The sequence below is a fragment of the Mauremys mutica genome, chromosome 12 (assembly GCF_020497125.1).
Source record: "Mauremys mutica isolate MM-2020 ecotype Southern chromosome 12, ASM2049712v1, whole genome shotgun sequence".
Lineage (NCBI taxonomy): Eukaryota > Metazoa > Chordata > Testudines > Geoemydidae > Mauremys > Mauremys mutica.
In genome coordinates, this window is record NC_059083.1 from 69,201,301 (window position 1) to 69,221,529 (window position 20,229).

Here is a 20,229-nt window from a genome sequence, read left to right on the forward strand (position 1 = left end):
CTCTATGGTACTTCCTACTCGGGAGAGACTCTACACTGTGCTCCAGGATGGGGGGGACGAACCTAGTTATATGCACTGGAGGATAAACCATAGAGACGGAATACACGGGCCTGGGAAAGGGCTCTTCCTCTCCAACAGGCGGTGTTCCGGGAGGGGCGTGGTTATGCTAATTAAACCGTTGCCGTGTAATTGGTTCATGAGTATGTGGGGGCGGAGCTATGCTAATCAAAGGGACTTTCCGCCATTTGATTGGCTAATACGGACGCAGGGCGGAGTCGTTTTGCTGCCTGGCCGCGGGTCGGCGGCAGAGGCAGAGCGTCTCGTCTCCAGGGGGTGGGGTGCTCCTGGCGCGCTCCCTTAGCATGGGTTCGAGCCGCGGCCACATCTGCTGGAAGTGGGGGTCTCCCCTCCGCCGCCTCACGGGTAAGGGGGCCGTCCGCTCGCTGCGCCGGGGCTGGAGAGCGGGGGTATGGGCCCCTGGCTGTAGGGGAACTGGAGGGGGGGTATGGGCCCCAGACTATAGGGGGACTGGAGGGGGGGTATGGGCCCCTGGCTGTAGGGGGACTGGAGTGGGTGGGTATGAGCCCCTGGCTGTAGGGGGACTGGGGGGTGGGTATGGGCCCCTGGCTATAGGGGGACTGGGCTGGGAGGGCATAGGAGCCTGGCCTGGCTATAGGGTTGCTGGGCTGTGGGTATGGGAGCTGACTACAGAGGGAGCTGGGGAGGGTATGGGAACCTGGCTATAGAGCAGTGGCTCTCAACCTTTCCAAACTACAGTCCCCCTTTCAGGAGTCTGATTTGCCTTGGTTACCCCAAGATTCACCTCACTTAAAAACAGCTTGTTACAAAATCAGACATAAAAATACAAAAGCATCCCTGCCCTATTATTGAAAAATTGCTGATTTTCTCATTTTTGCCATATAATTATAAATAAATCAATTGGAATATAAATATTGTACTTACATTAAACTTCTCATCTGCTGCTAGGCTCTGAACTTGCAAGACCTTTTCCAGAAGAAAATTTGGAAGTAAAGGGGGAGAGAGCTCAATGCAGATATTCGTCCTGTGTTGAGTATTGGTCTAATTAAAAACAATAATACTAAGATGCTCAGTGTTCTGTTGAAGGGAGGAGACGTATTTAAAAAATGATATTGTATCAAACGATACATTCTGTGCGGTCCAGTTTATTACCTCAGTTTACGAGAAAGAGAGCAGAGATGGAAAAGATCCAGAGAGGGGTAAAAGAGAGAGGTTTTGAGGGATTTTTATGCAATGAAATATATAAATACTAAAAGTTAGCCTTAAACTACAGGAGTTAGAGTAGATTTAACTATGACTTTCAAAGCTATGATCAACGCTTCCTTTTATTCCTGTCCTGTAACTTGAGTGCAAAGGATCACTTTCTTTAAAGTAACCTTGTCCAATAAAAAATAGTGTTGTAAATAAACCACCAATTTCCTGATGTTAATAACATCTAGGGTAACTAGAAGTAAAAGTACTCTGTAGTGATGCCTGTTTGAAAGACTCCACCATATCAGTTTGCATTTGGAGGGTGAGAGCCCCCTTCCTTGTTAAATACATATACATTTGGACATTAAGTGTGTGCGTTGGTGGGTTGTTTGTTAGTAGGATACAGAGACACATTGCTGGTTTAAGCTCAGGTCAGTAGTGACTGAATTGTAGCCATCTGATTACTGCTGTAAGGCCTTGGCAGAATGAGCTGGTTTAGTCCAGTACTCAATGAACAAATAGCCATGATGGTGGTTTTTGAGATATGGGCAATACTAAATTGGGGCCCTGGTCTGCAGTCTCAACATTCAAACTTTGGCTTCTCTGGACCATGGAAACTGAACTACTTTCTGTCCTTCTAGGTCAGGGTGAATCAACTTGTCGGGGTGGAATGGGGAGGACACTTGCATTGCCATTGCATGTGCCGTAGCTGTTTTGTAGAGAGAGGATTTCAGTCTCCAAGGACATCCGGCTGCCGCCATTCATCAGGCTTAGATTCACGAAAAATTACCCACCCCTGCAAGCATATACCCTCCTCCTTTCTGAGAGGAAAATTCTGTTCCTATCATGCACTTCTGTCATGCCATTCCTCTGAAGTCATCAAAATGCTTTAATCAAAATATTAATGAATAAAGTCCAAGTTTCCTTGTGAGGTCGACAGGAATTTCTCTACCTGATTTACAGGTGGGCGAACAGTGGCATTGAGAGGCAAAGTCCCAAGGCAAGCCAATGTCGGAGCCTGGAATGGAATCCAGGACTCTTGATGCCTACCCCTCTGTACTAACTACCTTCCCCAGACACACTCCAGTTCTAAAAGAGTCCAGTTGACTCTATAGGTACAGTGTGAGTAGCTCTGGGTAACCGCTTCCTAAAATAGTTATAAATATCAAGGGCACTGAAGAAAAATATCAGGGTTTGGCAGAGAGTAGTTAGTCCCCGGCATTTGACCCCAGTGCATTTTTGCTTTGAATGTCTTTGTACTTAGTGGACTAAAACTTCTCAGCTGACTGCCAAGGCTGTGCTGGACTATGACTGAAATCACTATTGTCTCCAGACCTTCCGGTTGCTGTTTAATCGGATCACGTTAAAGTTTATCGATGACCTGTTCTCTGAATAGCCTGCGGTGTGGGGAACGCGAAGCGTTAGATTGCCGTGACAGCGAGATCTTTTGTTGGGCTTGTCGCTCAGGAGGAAAATCTCAAGTGGCAGCCCCCACTGGATAACAAAGTCAGAGGTGGAAGGGGAAGCCATAGTGTCCAGCCCACTGCGCAGAATGGAGTGCTGAAAGGGACTTAAAAGATGAAATCATCACAAGGGGAGTCGTCCTATGCCCCCTTTCAGTAAAGAGTCCCTTTGAAAGGGGAGGTCTGTTACCTAGCAGAATCCCTGGGCACATCCCTGATGTTTTCCTGTTGGTGGCTTTTCTTTCCATGGTATACGTGTTCCTAAGGGCAACTTCTAGCCTTCCGTTTTAATTGGTTCTAAGTCCTGTGTTTGCTTAATGCAGAAGGACTAGCTCTTAGAAGCCTTTCGCACCCCTCCCTGTTCTGAGGTCCAGCCAGTGTGCATGGAAAATCCTAGCAGGATAAAGGCATTTGTGTCAAGGGTGGTATTTTGTCTGCTCATTGACTCTGTTTTTGTGCTCTTTGCTCAGGTTTCAGCAGGCTGCTTTCTACAGCTGCTCTCGGTCCTCAGATATGTGTTGTGGGGAGTGGACCTGCTGGGTTTTACACCGCCCAGCACCTCCTGAAGGTAACTGGCTTCCGTTCAACATAAGAGGAGATATTCAGCCTCTTGCTTGCTGGCATATGGGCCATAGACATCCCATAATTCAGGGGACGATTCTCTGGTGCCTGCACTGTGTTGGGCAGTCTCCATCAAGCCTATAAGGCTGTCACTATAAATTAGGGCAAAACTATTCTTCTGTAATAAGATACACCACAAATATCTGTCTACTGGGCTTTTAAAATTTTTATTCCACAAAATGCTGGTAACATTCATCTATAAATATATGGACACCAGGGAGAATTGCTTTAGGTCCTTCTCCATATTGACTAAACCAAACAAATGAACAAACAAATGTCACTTAACAGTAAATGTCAGCCCTTAGTCGATCAGTTATTGGTCTGGCGATGAGAATAGATTACAAAACCTGCAGAGAGTGCTGCTAGTGATAAGTCACATCCATAGTTGCTTAGTCAAGTGAGGTCACTTGCTTTTTGCTGTCTCTGAAGTACCCTTGAGCATGCTGTGGTATAATACTCTGCATTTTAGCCATTAATGAATTTCAAGGACAAATTTCAAGGCTACTTAATCTCCACAAATAGCACGAGAGAGACACTGTCTCAAAGTACTAGCTGCTAACGAAGTACTTAAAGAAAAAAATCTGACGGTGTCTAAAATACATACCAGCTACAACCCTAAAATGTGTATAATCGACAGTAAGATTTTAGGATCTCGGCCAGCATTAACTGCTGTTGGGGGGGGCAAAGGGGTGAAATCTGGGGCCAATATACATCTGCACCAATTGCTTAAATACCCAGTGCCAAACTCTCCATGATGGGTTGGTCAGTCATGGATCTCTGCTGGCAGTGTTTTGCAGCATCTCATATTCCTTTCACTGACCTAGTGGGCATGTCCTAAGATAAAATAGTTATTGCACAAAAAACAAACCAGCCACAGTCTCTAGCTCAATATGGTGTTCCTATTGGTGCGAGTTAATGAATTTTCAGGTCAGAAGGTAGATCCTCTTGTTAAGTTCCTTTAAATAATTCCTTTCCTCTTTCTATTGGGGCAGGCTGGCAAAATCCACAGTATCCCAACCTGAGAATGTGGTTTAGCAGAACACAGGAGAGTTTTGCCTGCAGATTCAAGATCAGTGTCTCTTGATGTGCAGCCAGTTTCCGCAGCAGAAGGTTGATGTTCGGCCCCTGTTGTTAGCCAATTAGCTTGTGTGCTTTTGTTCTCGCTTGATTGCTTATATTATAACTGTGAACTTGCTCTTCTTCTCTAGCACCACAGGCTGGCCCGGGTGGATATTTATGAGAAGCTGCCAGTTCCCTTCGGCCTTGTTCGTTTTGGAGTGGCACCAGACCACCCTGAAGTCAAAGTTAGTACTTATAGGGTCGAGGTAGGGTGACCAGATGTTCCGATTTTTGGGTCTTTTTCTTATTTAGGCTCCTGTTACCCCCCCCATCCCCTGTCCCGACTTTTCACACTTGCTGTCTGGTCACCCTAGGTCAAGGGGTGGTGGAAATGGAGAGTCCGTGTCAGTAGCTTTGTCCAAGAGTTGTGAACTCGGTGTGGTGGTCCACTTACACCATTGTGAGCTGAGACAAGTCGTAGGTCCTCTCGAGAGGTATAAGAAGCCCCAGTGTGGGGGTGCAATTCTTGTTTGTAGGGGATTCTCTCTCTGTCTTCGGGCCTGTTTTCTGTTGTCAGACCAGGTCTGGTCAGGCATTCCAAGGACAGAAGTGATGTTTGCCGAATAGACAAGGCTACTGGGAAGCAGAGGCGTTGGTGACTAAAGTAAGGGGAAAAGTTTGGAAATGGGGGGAGGTGCACAGGGCTGTCTTTACCCATATGCAAACTATGCAGCTGTGTAGGCACCAGGAAATTTGGGGCACCAAATTTCCTGGTGCCCTATGCAGCTGCGTGCTGCTCCAGCCTCTGCTCCGCCTCTTCCCCAGGGCCCCTGCCCCGCCCCACGTCACCTCTTCCCCAAAGCCCCCACCCCTGCTCTGCCCTGCCCCTTCTCACCCCTGCTCCACTCCAGCTCCGCCCCCACTCTCCTGCGGACTCCAGAAGTGGTCGGGCCTGCCCTCACTGGTAAGTAGAGTGGCCTGGCCCCAGCCTGCTCTGCTCCTCTGGCTCCCAGCCGCACCGCTGGTGAGAGCTGGGGGGCAGATCCCCCTGCCCCCCAAACCTGGGAGCCAGGGGAGCAGAGTAGACTGGGGCTGGGTCACTCCGCTTCCTGCAGGAAGTGGCCAGCTCCCCCCCGCAGAGGCCTGGCGCCAGCCCCCCAACCCCCACCGTGGAGGTCTGGGACGAGGCCCCAGACAGACCTCTGCGGGGGGGTGGGGGGGTGGCTGCGTAGGGCACCAAAAGAGCTAGGGACGGCCCTGAAAGTGCATATAAGAATGAATTGCTGCACAGTCCGATTTCAAGAAAGAGCTTTCATATTAAAAGCTGGGAGTGTCAGGCAAGGATATCTGCACCAGAAGGTCAGTGCTGGGATTGTTCAGTAGCACCGAACACAAGAACGGTTGGAACTTTGAATTGTTCCTCTTGATGCTGGTGAGGGCTGTTCAAGCGGCAAAATTAAGTTAGCAAAACTTCCAGCCAAGTGTTTCTTCAAAGGGGCAAACTCGCACTATCAGTGAATGGATCTTTTTTTTGTTTCTATTTTTTGCGGTTTGTCGCTTCCTTTCGACAGATCTGACTGGTGTGGTGCCAAGCCGTGGATAACTGTGTTTATTTTCAAATGAAGTATTCAAGCCTTTGTCAGATAAGAGCTATGCATCCCGGAACAGCCAGCATGAATTAGAGAGGGAGACACTGACCTACAGCTTCAAGGCCACATGGGGGCGTTGGGGACCTATACATCCCCAGACCATGCCTCCGTCTCCTCTCTGGCTGTGCTTGGTAGGACGTGCTGGGTGGCTGTTAAATTTAAACCCTTTAAAACTTCTTTTGACCCAACAGAACGTAATCAACACGTTTACTCAGACGGCGCATTCCGATCGCTGTGCCTATTATGGGAACGTCACTATCGGGAAGGACGTGACGGTGAAGGAGCTGCAGCGGGCTTATCACGCGGTGGTTCTGGTGGGTTAATGGTCTGTGTGTCTAGTGGGGAAAGGACTGGGGTGCTATCGCGATCAGATCCAGAACGCTTTGCTCCTTCCTACCGAGTTTTGGGGTATTGAGTCTGTTGGATTCCCCCACTGTTTAGCCCCTCCTGTCAAGTTTGGTTTTTAAGGGGGAGGGAATCTGTCTCTCTTAGGTTTTTATATGTTCTCCATCATTGTAGTGTCTTAGCTTCTCACAGTTTTTAAATGATTTATCTTTACAACACCCCTGTCTGGCAGGGTAGGGCAGGGCTGGTGGGAAACCAAGGCACAGAGAGGCTAAGTGACTTGCCCAAGTCACACAGGAAGTCTGAGGGTATGTCTTCACTACCTGCCGGATCGGCGGGAAGCAATCGATCCAGTGGGGATCGATTTATCGTGTCTAGTCTAGACATGATAAATTGACCTCCAAGTGCTCTCCCGTCGATGCCTGTACTCCAGCGCTGCAAGAGGCGCAGGCAGAGTCGATGGGGGAGCGGCAGCAGTCGATTCACCGCGGTGAAGACACCACGGTAAGTCGATCTAAGTACGTCGACTTCAGCTACTTAGATCGATCCCCACCCTGGTATAGAGCAGGGAACTGAATCCCCATCTCGCTGGTCACAGATGAGTGTCCCAACCAATGAACTGCCCTTTCTCCTGAGCGTGAAGTGTCAGGTCTGAGGTGGTGGGGGATGAAATTCGCTCTATTTTGGCTAGAAAAGAGGGTGTTTGAAGCTGTGAGTAGCTGTGCTGGTGAATATTTCCTGTAGCCATTCAGCCTGACGTGCACATCCCAGAGCGTGTTGCTGATCTGGGGACAGTTCACCTACAGAGGGAACCGTATCCCCTCCTGTCCCGTAGAGAAATGGCTGAGCTAGTAGCAGGGAACTGTCTGTTCCTTGTTTTCCATTGCAGAATGGAAAGAAACTCCCCTCCTGATCGGAACTATCGTTCTGAGTCCGGTGCCCTGGGGATCGCATGTGTCTGTGACATAGTCCGCCATAGTTCTCCTTGCTGCCGAGATGCGGGAGAAAATAGCCGCTAGTCTAAAAAGCGACAGGCTTTATGGCTATTTGCAGAGTGAGAGGCGGGTCCCAGAGGAGGAGATGCACAGTTACCATTTCTTCAGGTTCAAAAGCAGCTTGAAAGCCCCGCTCTTCCTCCCCACACCTCTGTGTCTGACGTAGACCAGCCTGGCTAGACTAGTGTGATGAGCAGGGTGTCCTGCAAGCCAAGAAGAGCCGATAATTCCACAAAACTCACTAGGGTCTTTGCTGTGCTGATCTACTACCCCAGGAGGTGCCCAGATATTATGGTGATTGGCAGCAGTACAGTATCCAAGAGATGCAACCGCCGAGCAATGGCTCCTCTGTGTTGTGTTTGTGGAGCTGGAGATTTGCATGGTGTGTGATATTTATCCCCGCATCTAGTGGCATGTGTATGACTATGGGAATGTTGCTTCTGTCTCTGCAGAGCTATGGTGCTGAGGATAACCGAATCCTTGGAATCCCAGGGGAGAACCTTTTGGGGGTTTATTCAGCAAGAGCATTTGTGGGCTGGTACAATGGACTGCCTGAGAACAGAGATGTAAGGGTTTGTTTTTTCCTCTCTAAGCCTTTGTGCTCTCTGTGCATCTGTATGCAGTCCTCCAACTCCAGATTAGTGCCTGCCCGAAAGGCTTGCAATTGAAAGAGATTAGCCGACGCAAAATTAAATCCTTCTCCGATGTTAAAAATGTGAACAATTTTCACGTCAGTAAGAGAGGATTAGCCAGCTCTGTAGATTGGCAGTACTTCTTGGAGAGGACGTAAGGAAGCCCGAAAGGGACATTTTTAGGGCTGGGGAGATGAAGCTGGCTTGTCAAAATAGTAGACACTCTCAGAGATTCCCTGTGAGAGATAGGGGAATCCAGGAGACCTACAGGAGTGGGGGCCCAGGATGCGCTGAAAGAGATGCAGTCTGGGAAAATAACTGAATGTGTTGCAAACAAGCCATTCTGACAAAGCCACACTAGGTAACTGCATCTGAGGGAGTGACTGTTCGGCCTACCTGGGCCCCTTTATCTGGGTTAGAATGGCAGCTAGAGTGAAACAGGAGGCCGAAGAAGCTTCTGCCTTTGTAACAAGGAGGGGATGGAGAGAACCAGCCTTAAGTGTGGTGAAGATGCCAGGATTGACCGGGTGTTGAAGTACTATTCAGTGGGATCTCTCTCTCCACACAGCTGAAGCCCGACCTAAGCAGCGAGACAGCCATGGTCCTGGGGCAGGGGAATGTAGCTCTGGATGTCGCCCGAGTTCTGCTGTCTCCACTCGATGTACTCAGGGTGAGTTGAGGGAGGCGTTATAAGGGCCAGAAATCTACTTAAAATTCATTAGGGTTTGATGTAAGAGGGAAACCCAGACAAAATAGCTGATTAAAACAACCACATGTAGACTCATCTGTGGGTCCTGTTTTCAAGCAGAGCCTCTCTCCCTCACAGCTTGCTTCCCCTCCTGCTCTTCCCTGCAAGGGAGTCATAGTCCTAGGTTTGTAATACCCAAGCGTTGCTATGGGAGTGATCGGGGGAGTCACGGATTCAGCATTGGGATCCAGCTGATGGCACCAGCAGCTGGGCTGGTGGAAAAAGCATATTTGGTGCTTTTTAAAAAAGGGCAAGGAAAGCACCATGTTCCATGTTCCAACAATGCTCTAGAGCTTTCCCCAGTGAGAAACATTCTACATACATACCCGAGATCTAGAGAATGCAGGAATAGGGCTGGGATTCTCCCAGAACCAGCTGGCCTCTTCTGTAGCACTCAGGGCCCTTCACAGTGTGGAGATCATCACTTTATTTTGTCCAACACAACCTCAAACTCTGTGTTTTAAAGGCAATGAATGAGGCTCTGGCCCTTTCTCCTTGTAAGCGACAAAGAGGGAACTGCAGCCTGCCCCCTGCTGGAGCTGCTGGGAGGTCAGAAGTTTAGCCTGGGTTTCTCTTTGGAAAGGGTGCGCCTCTTTCCCACGCATCTCTGCTTCCCAGGGTCTTAGTGGTAGCAACAGCCTCAGCGGCACCCGATGTGCCTGCTATCCAGCCTCTTAGATCTTTTCCCTGCCATGCTCCCAGTTCGATAGCGGGAAGCTTGTTGGCAGCAGCTGCTGCATACAGCTGCTGTCCCAGATGCTAGCAGCAAGGGCCTCCCAGAGCTTTCTGTCCCTCCGGAACTGAAAAGAGGCTGATTGAAACTCAACTACTACCTCCAACATTAATGGCTAAATTTAAAAAAAGCTTGGGATTTTGCCAATGTTTAGAGGCCTTACATAGTTACACGGATTGGGAAGTGAGAGCTGTGCTTCAAATGATGTGGTCTTTGGGACCAGAGGCAGTACTCAGCTGCGGTACAAGGGGGACATGGCACTTGTCTATGAAGTGCGACGTTCCCAAAGCTGACTCTGTGCCTTAGTCAGATTTGCTCCTTTTTTGTGCTGAATGTAGCTTCTTCCCTGCTTTTATCTCTGTGGAGCTAATCCCGCTACAAGCGAGTGAGTATGGAAGTTTGTTGCACCTTGGGCATCATCAGTAAAACTGTCAGCGAGTTCTGTTTGCAGAATCTTTATCTGAAGGGAGAAGGAAGAGGCAGAAAAGAGCCCTGCTGAGCTTTTCACATTGTCTAATTTGTGATGCTGACGGTTAGGGGAAAAAACATGTTTTGACTTCTGAACTGAGCAAATCAGATTTGGAACCCTTTGAGGTACCGTCCAGTGGAATCTCTAATTAGTCTGCCCTCCTGAGTAGCACTGCCCTTCTCAGTTCTTTTCGGTCATAAGGAGGCTTCGCTAAGCATTTTATTCTACAACCCTCAGCCATGTTTTTCAGTGATGCTGGTATAGATCCCATCACAGCCTAAGTCAATAGGGGAGTTTCCTCCATTGTAGGGAAGGGTAAAGGGGCAAGTCACCAGATGCCCCTGTGTGAATCCCTACAGCAGAGGAGGTTAGAAAGGTGAGGTTCCTCGCTCTGTTGGCCCCAAGCTCTAAATGGCTGACTGATTTGGGGTTGTGTGTGTTTTGTTTAACTGTTTTAGCGTCCTCTTAAAAGGCTTTTAAAGAAGGGAGATTTCCCTTTGAGGCTGTTCATTAAGGCGTTACCTTGTTAACAGTGTAACAACTGCAGACAGTATTTTCAGTGAGTGCTGTGTTAAGGCATTAGGTGTCAAAACCACCTCATGCAAAGGGAGGTGGCTTTGCCTGGGCAAGCAGATGCCCTGCTGTTTTCAACTTCCTGCGCTGTGCCTGCCTATCTCTCCCACCTCCTTCGTTCATTGTCATATCTTTGTCTTGCAGAAGACTGATATCACTGAAGGCTCCTTGGCAGCCATAGCCTGCAGTAAGGTCAAGCGTGTGTGGCTTGTTGGGAGGAGGGGGCCCCTCCAGGTAGCTTTCACCATAAAGGTAAAACTTATTTGTTTGAGCTTAAGGGTACTGTAATGTAACAGGATTCGCTGTGACTGTAAATCTAACTGTAAGCCCCTCTTCTGTGGGTCTAGTTAATTCAACATGAGCTGTTGAATCCACTAATTGTGGCTTCGAGGGTCTACAAGAAGGCACGTGAATGCTGGCATCCTGGTTACTGTGCCCACATGCTGAACTCAGCCTCCCGCCTTTAAAGCAGGAGTTGCTAGCCTGTGCCACCTGTATGGTGGGACCGGCTTCTCTTTTGGATCTGTGCTGTTCTTATGGCTTCTCTGCCTTATCCACACATGGCACAGTGAGGCATCACGTCTTCCTGTCTGACGTTCCCAGGAGTTGCGGGAGATGATAAACCTGCCTGGTACCAGACCTCTCCTGGACCCTGCTGACTTTACAGGCCTTGGTGATGTTATTAAAGGTGAGGAAAGTCTGCCCAGCACAACGCAGGTTGGATGGTGAGGTTTCCGTGGTGGGGTGAATACTCATGGGTTCTATCTGGGGGAGCTCTTGGAGATGAAGGACGAGGCCAGGGGGCCTTGCCCTGCTTTCCAATCCAGTTGCTAAACTAAAACAAAACCACTGGGAAACTTTACCCTCCCCTCATCGCCTTCACATCTTGAAAACCTGTCTGTGATTCCTGCCTTGCTCCGTCTTGTCACCTGATTGGATGCAGTTGTTATGGTGTATTGGGTTGTAATGAGAGAGCTAATTTCTTCTTCCCCTTTGCCCTCACTCGCTTGCTAGACCATAAGGCTTCAGAAAAAGCCTTGCAATGCCCTGATTGACTAGCACATGAGTTCCACCTGGCTGAAGGTCAACGGGCTGAAACAGCAGCACGGTAGCCCTGGTGGCGAGTATTCAAGGATGGCTAGCAGCAGGAGAGCTGCAACACCACCTGTGTCTAGAGGAAATGGACATTCAGCTCTTGCCTGCAGCGCGTTCCAGCGTAGTTTGTCTGCTCAGGCTTGTAACAGCATCACATGGACTGTTGGGGCCTGATGGGGAGATGGACCATGAAGGGCAGGGGCAGTTTGTGACTTTCAGTGAAGTAGAATCCAGGTCTGAAAGCCCATGTTCCAAGCTAAACTGGAAGGAGAATTGGGTTCTAAGGTGCCCTTGGACTTTCTTCTCAAACTGTTGAATTCAGAGGCTGTGGCTTTTGGCAGAGCTGTTCCAAAGTCCCAGTTGTGCTGCTGTGCCTGGCACCAGTTATCTGCCTTATTCATGGTTTAGAGGCTTGCAGATGCTGAGTGGATGTAATTCTTCAGCATTAACTGTACATTGGTCCAGACTCTCCTCCTTGCATGGTCCCTCTTTAGAGACTGATGGACCTTTGTTCAGGGGTCCTTATGCTCCTGCCTTGCTCCTTTAATTTTAGATGTTCCCAGACCCAGGAAGCGTCTGACCGAGCTGATGGTCAAATCAGCCCTGGAGAAACCTGGTGAGAAAGAAGCCAGTCGTTGGGCATCAGCAACCAAAGAGTGGGGCTTGAAATTCCGGCGCAGCCCGCTGGAGGTACTGCCCGCTGCTGACGGGAAGCAAGCAAGAGGCATCCGAATGGCCGTCACCAGGCTGGAGGTATGGACTCAAAATTCTCTTTTTCTAAAGGATTTGCCCTCCCCATGCTTGGCTGTCTGTGTTGCTGGGAGATGAGTAAAAGTCTGTTGCATTCACTTGGATCTGGAAATCTCTGGGGAACCCTTCTGCGTTAATCTAAAGACAGCTTGATACTCCTGGTCTAATTAGACCCAGCAGAACTGCCTGCTGTCTGAGCAGCTGGAATGACAGATTCTTGGGAAATCAGCCCTAGGTCTCCCCCAGGAGCTGCTTCTGATACAAAGGGAACTTTCTGTCCATTGGTGTTGATAGTTGCAGTTGGAGAACGCTCCAATAACCCAGCCTACTGAATATTCAGTAACGGGATTGCCAGTGAATCCAGGCGGTAGCAGGGGGCTGTTGCTGTTTCTCCTGGGAGAGAAGACTCTCGACTGCATTTGCATTACAGGCTCTTTAACTCTTTTCTTTCTTCCCTCTCTCTCCCTGGGTTATGTAGGGTTCAGGCGAGTCTGCCAGAGCTGTCCCCACTGGAGAAGTGGAGGAGCTTGAATGTGGGCTAATCCTCAGCAGCATTGGCTACCGGAGCCTCCCACTTGATTCTTTGATACCATTTGATCCCAAACTGGGGATCATCCCCAACAGCCTGGGCAGGGTTCAGGGGGCACCAGGTTAGTATTAACGCTCAGGGTTGAGGTTTCCTCGTGTGTAGTGTTTGGGTAATAGAGTGTGTGTGCGAACATGCCTATAGGATGGTGGAGGAGTCAGTGGCCAGGAGGTTTGTGTGGATGGGAGGGTATGCACTTGGGTAAAGAACGGGTCTGGGAACTGGGAAACCTGTGCTCCATCCCTGTGTAGCTCACAGACTTCCTGTGTGACCCCTCCTTGGGCAGTTCAGTGATCTCTGCCTCGGTTTCCTCATCCATAAAAGTGATGTAATGCCCGCTTTAAAGGAGCGTTGTGAGGCATAAGTCACCAACATCTGGAAAGCACTTTAATATCCTCTGACAGAAATTGCTATTGACGTGTCAAGTATTGTAGCAGTTGGGCCATTTTGTGACCTTACCAAAAAGCCAAAAGGTTACAGTTTTAAAGTCCTGTCCTGCATCTTGTAACATGAATAGCTCAGATACACAAATGACCCAAAAGCATGCTATAATTATTAGTTTATTAACGAGAGATGGCAGCCTGCAATGGCTTCCTAGGGGTAACATTCTTGAGTCACTAGAAACTCCCATAGCAGCTCTACAGTGGGGAGGACAGCATGGTTGAGACGATGCACTCTCTGCTACAGGGAGGGGAGATACTACCCTAATATACCCTACAATGGTCTTGGTAGTGATCCGAGTGTGACGTATCTTGGTGTCAGCTGTTGTTAACAGTGGCCAGCTACATCTGAGAGGGTGTGGGTGTAAAACTACGGTGGATAAGGAAATATAGATCTATATCTAACTCTTGAGTCCCTTCAAGCTGAAGAGACAACTGTGTTGGGGCGTTGGCTGGACCCTATCCCCACATGTGTACTGGGGATTGCGTCAGCATGTCAGACTTTGTGTAACATGCTGTTACAGGTCTATACTGCAGCGGCTGGGTGAAGAGGGGACCCACAGGGGTGATTATCACCACCATGAACGATAGCTTTGACACAGCCCAGTCCGTGCTAGAAGATCTCCAGACGGGGGTACTGAACCTTTCAAACTCCAAGGAAGGCTTCGAGTCTGTGAGGAGCATCCTGCACAGTCGAGGTCAGTGAACGTGCATACATGAGTCCTTGTGTGAGAGTATCTGTAGCAATGTGTGAGCCAGCCAACCTCCTTCCAGCAAACTCACACAAAAGTTCTAGGCTGAGACAATAAGTTAATGAACTGTCTCCTGAAATCTGGAGCATGGGCTCTAATTTGACTAAGGAAAAGGGTTTGATCTTGTCTCGGTCTGTAGTGGACGTTTCTCTTCCCCTTGTCTCGGAGGGGCGGTGGGGAGAACAAATGCCACGCACGCTGGTCTGACTGTCAGTCTCTGCACGGGATGCATGCAGTAATAAGACGATCATGGTGCTGAGAGTCAGGATTTAATTGCATGGGCAAGGCTGAGTGGACAAAGCTTGCACAGTGCGCTCTCTATTCCGGGTGCTTTTCATTTGTATGGACACTACCCATGTTTAAATTCCACCCACTCCCACTTAGCATTAGACTTGGTTAGGCTTCACTTGCTGATTAGACATATGAAGCATTTCTCGAGTCTCTTTATCCTTTTTGCTGGGAGCAGTCTTTTAAATAAAAAAAATAGCATGAAAATTGTGTGATGCATTTTAATTATAATTTACAGCACTCACTGAAGCAATAATAAGGTGGACTGCCTAATGGCGCAGAATATGGAGAGACCTAGTTGGGTGCTTGCAGCGCACCTAAAGAGTGCTATTTTGAGCACCTCTGCTTATTGTTAACAAAACGAGGAACCTTGTGTATGAAGCTTTTGAGTGGTTACAGTGAATGCAGAGAGAGGTGATAGTCCTGGGTCTGAGATTCTGTTAGCCGGTGGTCTGTTTAAGGACAGCATGAGCTCCCCACCAGTGCTGCACTTCCATAATGCTTCGGTCCGAATCCGGAGGAACCACTCCAAGAATGAGAGAGGAGTTCATTCCATGGGCTGCTAAACCCTTGGGTTTTGCTGCTGAGGCGACCAGAGAGGGTGCTGGTTGTGCTGCTAGATTCCTTGGTGTGAACACAAATCCATTTCATAGATGATACCCAATAGTCCTCAAACATAGCTCCTGCTTTCTACTAATCTAATCCATATTCAAGTCAGCGATTTAGAGAGAAATTTCTACCCTTGGCCTGTTCTCAGAGTCTTTCCTATGACAGATCTCTCCTTGAGCCCTGTTGCACTTAGGCTCATAGGAATGATCACACCAGTTCAGGCCAGTCATCTTAATCCAGTACCCTGTATCTTGCAGTAGCAAATACCAAATTGTGCAAGTAACCCCCTAGTAGGCTATTCCATAACTGCCTATCTGGAAGGAAGTTTTCTTCCTAACACTCTGATTTATTGTTGACTTATACCCTGAAGCATGAGAGTTTCTATCCTTTAATTTTTGTATCCCGTCTAATGTAACTGTAAACAGTTTTTATTCTTCATACAAATGATTAATCTCTGTTTGAATCATACTAAACTCTTGTCAGTGATTGCCAGAGGGTATTTATGGGAGCAGAGTGTGTAACACAATGTGTATCCAACCCCGCATTTTATTACTTAAAAAAAAAAAAAAAAAAAACCACAGGTGGGGGGGACTGCAATTCTCTTTATTTAAATGTAGTAAGGTTTGAAAGTCATTGCAGGGCAGCGCATGGTTGCTAGCCAAGGGCCATTTAAAAGCAGCACAATCCTTGAGTAAAGTGTCATTGTCAGTTGCATAAACAGCACGGCTGTTGCTATTGATTGGCTTTCATAGCAATCCTTCCAGGCACATTTGGGGACAGATTAAAACACCCAAGAGGGTCATTTACTGCTGCTGTATTTAAAGGCTTTCGGTTCAAGTGTGCTTCCCTCCAATAGTTCAAGACGTTTTAAGTGAATCAAGGCCGTTTTCCCCTCCATGAGTGCTGCGCTGAATATTGTTATGGCTTGCAAGTGTCTGACTAGTCAGATTTGACTGGATCTCTGGAGTGTGTCTTTTAACTGCCTTCGTGCTGCTGAGTTTTGAAGGTGCCTGTGTTTGCCAGGTTCTAGTTCTTTTGTTTGCTTGCATGTTTCATTCTTGTTCATTTGGGATAGATGGACCTGTCCTTTCTTTTTTGTTATAACACCAGGGGTCCATCCAGTTACCTTCTCAGACTGGGAGAAGATAGATGCTGCTGAAGTGGCAAGAGGCAAGCTGGCTGGCAAACCACGGGAGAAGATAGTGGATCCTCAGGAGATGTTGCAGTTGGTCAGTCACTGAAGATGCCTATGCACAGCCTTCTGGGTCTGAGAAAGTGACAGATCCACAATGTATTCCCTGCATCTCCTCAGCAAGTCCCATTCGCTGCTGGCCATGCCTGCCATGGAGGATCGGCACAGTCAGAACTGATTGCTGTTCTTGGATGCATGGGAGAAGGTGGGTGGCTCCAGGGGCCTGTGGAGCTGTCCGGTAGTGAGCTGGAACTGACTCTGGCTTCTCAACGCGGACATGAGTTTACACAAGGCCATGTGCTATGGACTGACTCCAGGTCTTTGCAGCCTGCAGTCTTGTCTCCAGCCACCTTCCCTCCTTGGGTCAGCCCTAGAGGGGGTCACTGCAGTGATCTGGGAGCTCGCTGTAGATTGAGTCACTTGGGCGTTAACTGCTTAGTTGTACCGGGTGCCGCTTACAGTGAGAGGCCCTGGCTCACCGCTCTCCTCTGGTCATTTACTGCACCTTTAAAGCCAGTGATAGAAAATGAGTGACCGTCACCTTTCCATTCACACCAAAAGCCTGAAGCCAAATGGCTTTATTTCCTTGTAACCTGTGTCAGAGTCCGAGCAAGTGATTTTTCTCTCTTTAAATCACCTATAAATAAGCCCTCTCAGGAAGAGGAAGGTGAAGTTGGAGTGACAGTTTGAGTCCAACCTCTTAATCTCTGTCTGCACTAATCTTAGGGCTGGCTGGCCAGCCTAGGCCTGCAGCTAGCCTAAGAGCTGTGCAAATGCAGGGCCGTGCGTCTCATCCGCTGAGTGAGTGTTGCTTTCTGTCTGTCTGCAAACTTTACTAGGCGCAGTCTGTGTCCGTAAATCCTGGAGAGTCCTCGTCTGCTCAACAGCTCTTAATGACGGAAACCTAGACTGGGCTTGGGTTATTTTATTTTTGTAGCTGGGGGGTGGGAAATTAGTAAATATAGAATTGACTTGTCCCAGAATATCTAGAATCATCTGTGCATTAGTATTTCAGAGGTGCAGCCTGCCCTGATTGTGACTAGCACCAACCTCTTGGCCTTTCTGCTTTTTTTTATGTAATCTGTATGTTTTGAAGATTATTAAACAGTCCCCTCTTCCTCTTTGACCAAATCGATCATGTTTTAAATGATTCCAGGTTTTACTGCTAGACTGAGAGCCCCTAATATCCTCTGTTTAGCTACAGAAGAAGTATAGCATCATGCAGACTTCCTCACTGCTCTGCTAATGTGCTTTCTCCTTGACCTGTAGGGGCTACCTGAATGGCTGGACTGCATTTATGTCACATGTTGTCATAAAAAACGGATCTGAACAGTTTACATCTGCAGATGCCCCTTGTAAATGTGTCTATTGTAGACCAGGTCTCTGGGTGTTAGGGGAGTTAAATCTCTGTACTCATGCAACCCTTGGTGTCTGCTAAAATGTATCAGTTGTGGTGCTGTTTTGTTGCAATGTGGACACCTGTCTGCTGGGAGGTTCCAGATTGTATTTCCATGCTCAGCATTTAGTCCAATTTTAGACAAGACAGATCTGGGCCTCATCTCTTTTTAAATCTCATTTGCAAACTCATTAAGAAACTCAGGAAATGTGATGACTGCTGGAAACATCTATGCAAATTAGCAATAAAGCTTGTTGAACAGCTGTTTGTGCGACGTGACTCCTGTTATGGCGTAAGGATGATGCATTTCTAATGTTAAACTCTGAGCTGGAGATTACGTGGATTCTGGATTTGGAAAGGTGATTAAGCTTTTTTTTGGCGAGGCTGTTGACTACAAAGTAATGAAATTGCTCTCTGTCCTGCTTTGGTGCTGGGCATACAGGAACATAACAATAGAGGAAACAATTGAAATGCATTGTGAGTGATGTATTTGCCTGCGACATGATGTGATGGGCCAGACCTTGTTTGTCTGTAGTGGTCGGTGGTAAATGCTTTTTGCTTATGTCAACAGAGTTCACCTTGAATGTTAATCCCAAAGCACTGTGCTGGCTGTGTACATGGTACGGGGAGCACACACTTGTCTGTAGGATGGGTTGCAGTAGTCAGTTCTGTACAAGCAGGGCTCCATGCCAGTTTTTAGGAAGGGGAAAAATAACTGAGGGGGATTGAATGCTGTTACTTAGATAGGAATTTGGCCCAGGCCTGGGGCTAATACCCTCCGGGAAGTGCCATAGGACCATTAAGGATGCACAAGAGGTCAAGATCCAGGTTTTAATATCTCAGGCAGATGAAGGACTTTTATTGAAGATTATGTCAATTCCTCTCATGTTCGCTGTTCCTTTGAACTGCCTGTTCCATAGCTGGCTGCATGTCATCTGTCCCTGACTGAGTTAATTCATCTCAGGATGGAGAGCTGGCTTCCTTTCCCCTTGTCTTCACTCTGCTCTTTCATCTCTGTCTTCAGGGACCAGGGCAATTAAATCTCTGGTAAACTTCATTTCCCAATTACAGTCTGTCCATTAGGTGGCGCTGTGATGCCAGCACTGTAACTCCTAAGAAGTACAGCAAGGACAGTAGAGCCTTCCTAGGGCTGAGTGACAACCTACATTTGATGAATGGTGATGCCTGGCCTGAAAGAGCAAGTGGCTCATTAGCCGCCTTTGTCTCTACTTTGTCTGCCGTGAGACTCAGCTTTTCCTGTGTGCGGGGTGGCTGCCTCCCTCTGTCTGAAATCAGGCCCTGTCCGCATCTGCTTTCGTCCCCCGCTTTCTTGGTGCTTTTCAGCTGTTCAGAGTTCAGTGCTGCACTTCAAAGGGAGCTCACCTGCAGTGAGGTGCAGTGGCCTGGTTTCTTACTCCTCCCCTTTCCACCTACCACACAACAGTAGCCATCTCAGACTCAGTTAATTCCCATGCTTTAAAAATCCCTTCAAGATACCATTGAAGTAGGGAGTATTAGTCAATTTAAAAATACCATTATTAGACCATTGGGATCATAAACCTTTGAAAGCCTGGACATTTGAGGGTAAGGATCCACAACCAACCTTAGCTCTCCCCAGATATCTCTGCCCTGTCCATTCTCCCCTTACAGCTGAGTACCTGAGTCAATCACGTGTGAAGGGGAAGGATGGTTCACTGGCCTAGGAGGTGGGAGACCTGCATTCATATCACTGCTGTGCCACGGACTTATTGTGTGACCTTGGGCAAGTCACTTGATGTCTCTGTGCCTCAGTTCCCCATCTGTGCAACGAGGATAATAGCACTGCCCTGCCTCACATGGGTGTTGAGGATAAATACATTAAGATTGTGAAGTGTTTTGAGATTGGATGAAAAGCGCTAAATGAGGTTATTTTTATTTTAGCTATTCAGATAAGTGTCAGTAATACAGGAGGGTGGGGTGAGGCAGATGGGGCTCCGCATTCATAGCGGAATGGTGGCTGCAAGCCAATTTTCCGCAATGTGTATGTGGAAGGGTAGGAGACAAGCTAGAGGTGTTTCTCACTCGCTGTCGATGGAGGAATGAATGTAAGACTCGCCCACCTCCTCCCTCTGCTCTAACCAGGGTGGAGCTCTGTAGCAGCGTTCCCTTTGTGGGCTGGTGCCGTGGGGAACTGGTTTTATTGGCGCTGAACAGAATTAACCTTGCAGACACTTGCGGCTCCAAGTAGCAAGTGCCATGGAGGAGGCTTGGGCTACACCTCAGGGAAGAGGCTACATGCTGAAAACTTTAGAAAACCTGTCCCGTGAGGAAAGGCTAAAAATTAGACATGTTTAGTCTTGAGAAAAGACTGGGTGGGGGGGAGACCACCTGATAAGTCGTTGAATACATTAAGGGCTGTTATGAAGAGGACTGGGATCAATTGTTCTCCGTGTCCACTGAGTGTAGGACAAGAAGTAATGGGTTTAATCTGCAGCAAGACAGGGTTTAAACTCTGGAATAGGCATCAAGGGAGGTTGTGGAATCCCCATCGCTGGAAGTTAAGAACAGGTTGGACAAACACCTGTCTGGGATGGTCTAGGTTCACATGGTCCTGCCTCAGCACAG

General features: G+C 48.1%; 1 protein-coding gene across 4 annotated transcripts; it reads left to right on the top strand.

The window, feature by feature from the left end:
- Positions 1 to 276: 276 nt before the first annotated feature.
- On the top strand, positions 277 to 17,889 carry FDXR (ferredoxin reductase). 4 transcript variants are annotated; one of them, XM_044982398.1, is made up of 12 exons: positions 277 to 423; positions 3,164 to 3,261; positions 4,523 to 4,639; positions 6,214 to 6,336; positions 7,815 to 7,928; positions 8,563 to 8,664; positions 10,662 to 10,769; positions 11,121 to 11,205; positions 12,166 to 12,365; positions 12,841 to 13,012; positions 13,913 to 14,086; positions 16,148 to 17,889. In XM_044982398.1, the coding sequence occupies exons 1-12, from the start codon at positions 363 to 365 to the stop codon at positions 16,276 to 16,278; spliced, it is 1,485 nt and encodes a 494-aa protein (XP_044838333.1). In that variant the 5' UTR covers positions 277 to 362; the 3' UTR covers positions 16,279 to 17,889. The 4 variants fall into 4 exon arrangements, with proteins under 4 accessions (XP_044838333.1, XP_044838334.1, XP_044838335.1 ...); XM_044982399.1 differs by having other exon boundaries at positions 4,523 to 4,618; XM_044982400.1 differs by lacking the exon at positions 277 to 423 and adding an exon at positions 4,307 to 4,424 and having other exon boundaries at positions 3,169 to 3,261.
- Positions 17,890 to 20,229: the final 2,340 nt, after the last annotated feature.

Excerpts from the sequence above, each read along its gene's own strand:
- FDXR (XM_044982398.1), top strand. The coding sequence starts at position 363 with ATGGGTTCGAGCCGCGGCCACATCTGCTGGAAGTGGGGGTCTCCCCTC. Across the intron at positions 7,929-8,562 it reads GACTGCCTGAGAACAGAGAT|CTGAAGCCCGACCTAAGCAG; the intron begins GTAAGGGTTTGT and ends CTCTCCACACAG. Across the intron at positions 14,087-16,147 it reads GAGCATCCTGCACAGTCGAG|GGGTCCATCCAGTTACCTTC; the intron begins GTCAGTGAACGT and ends TTATAACACCAG.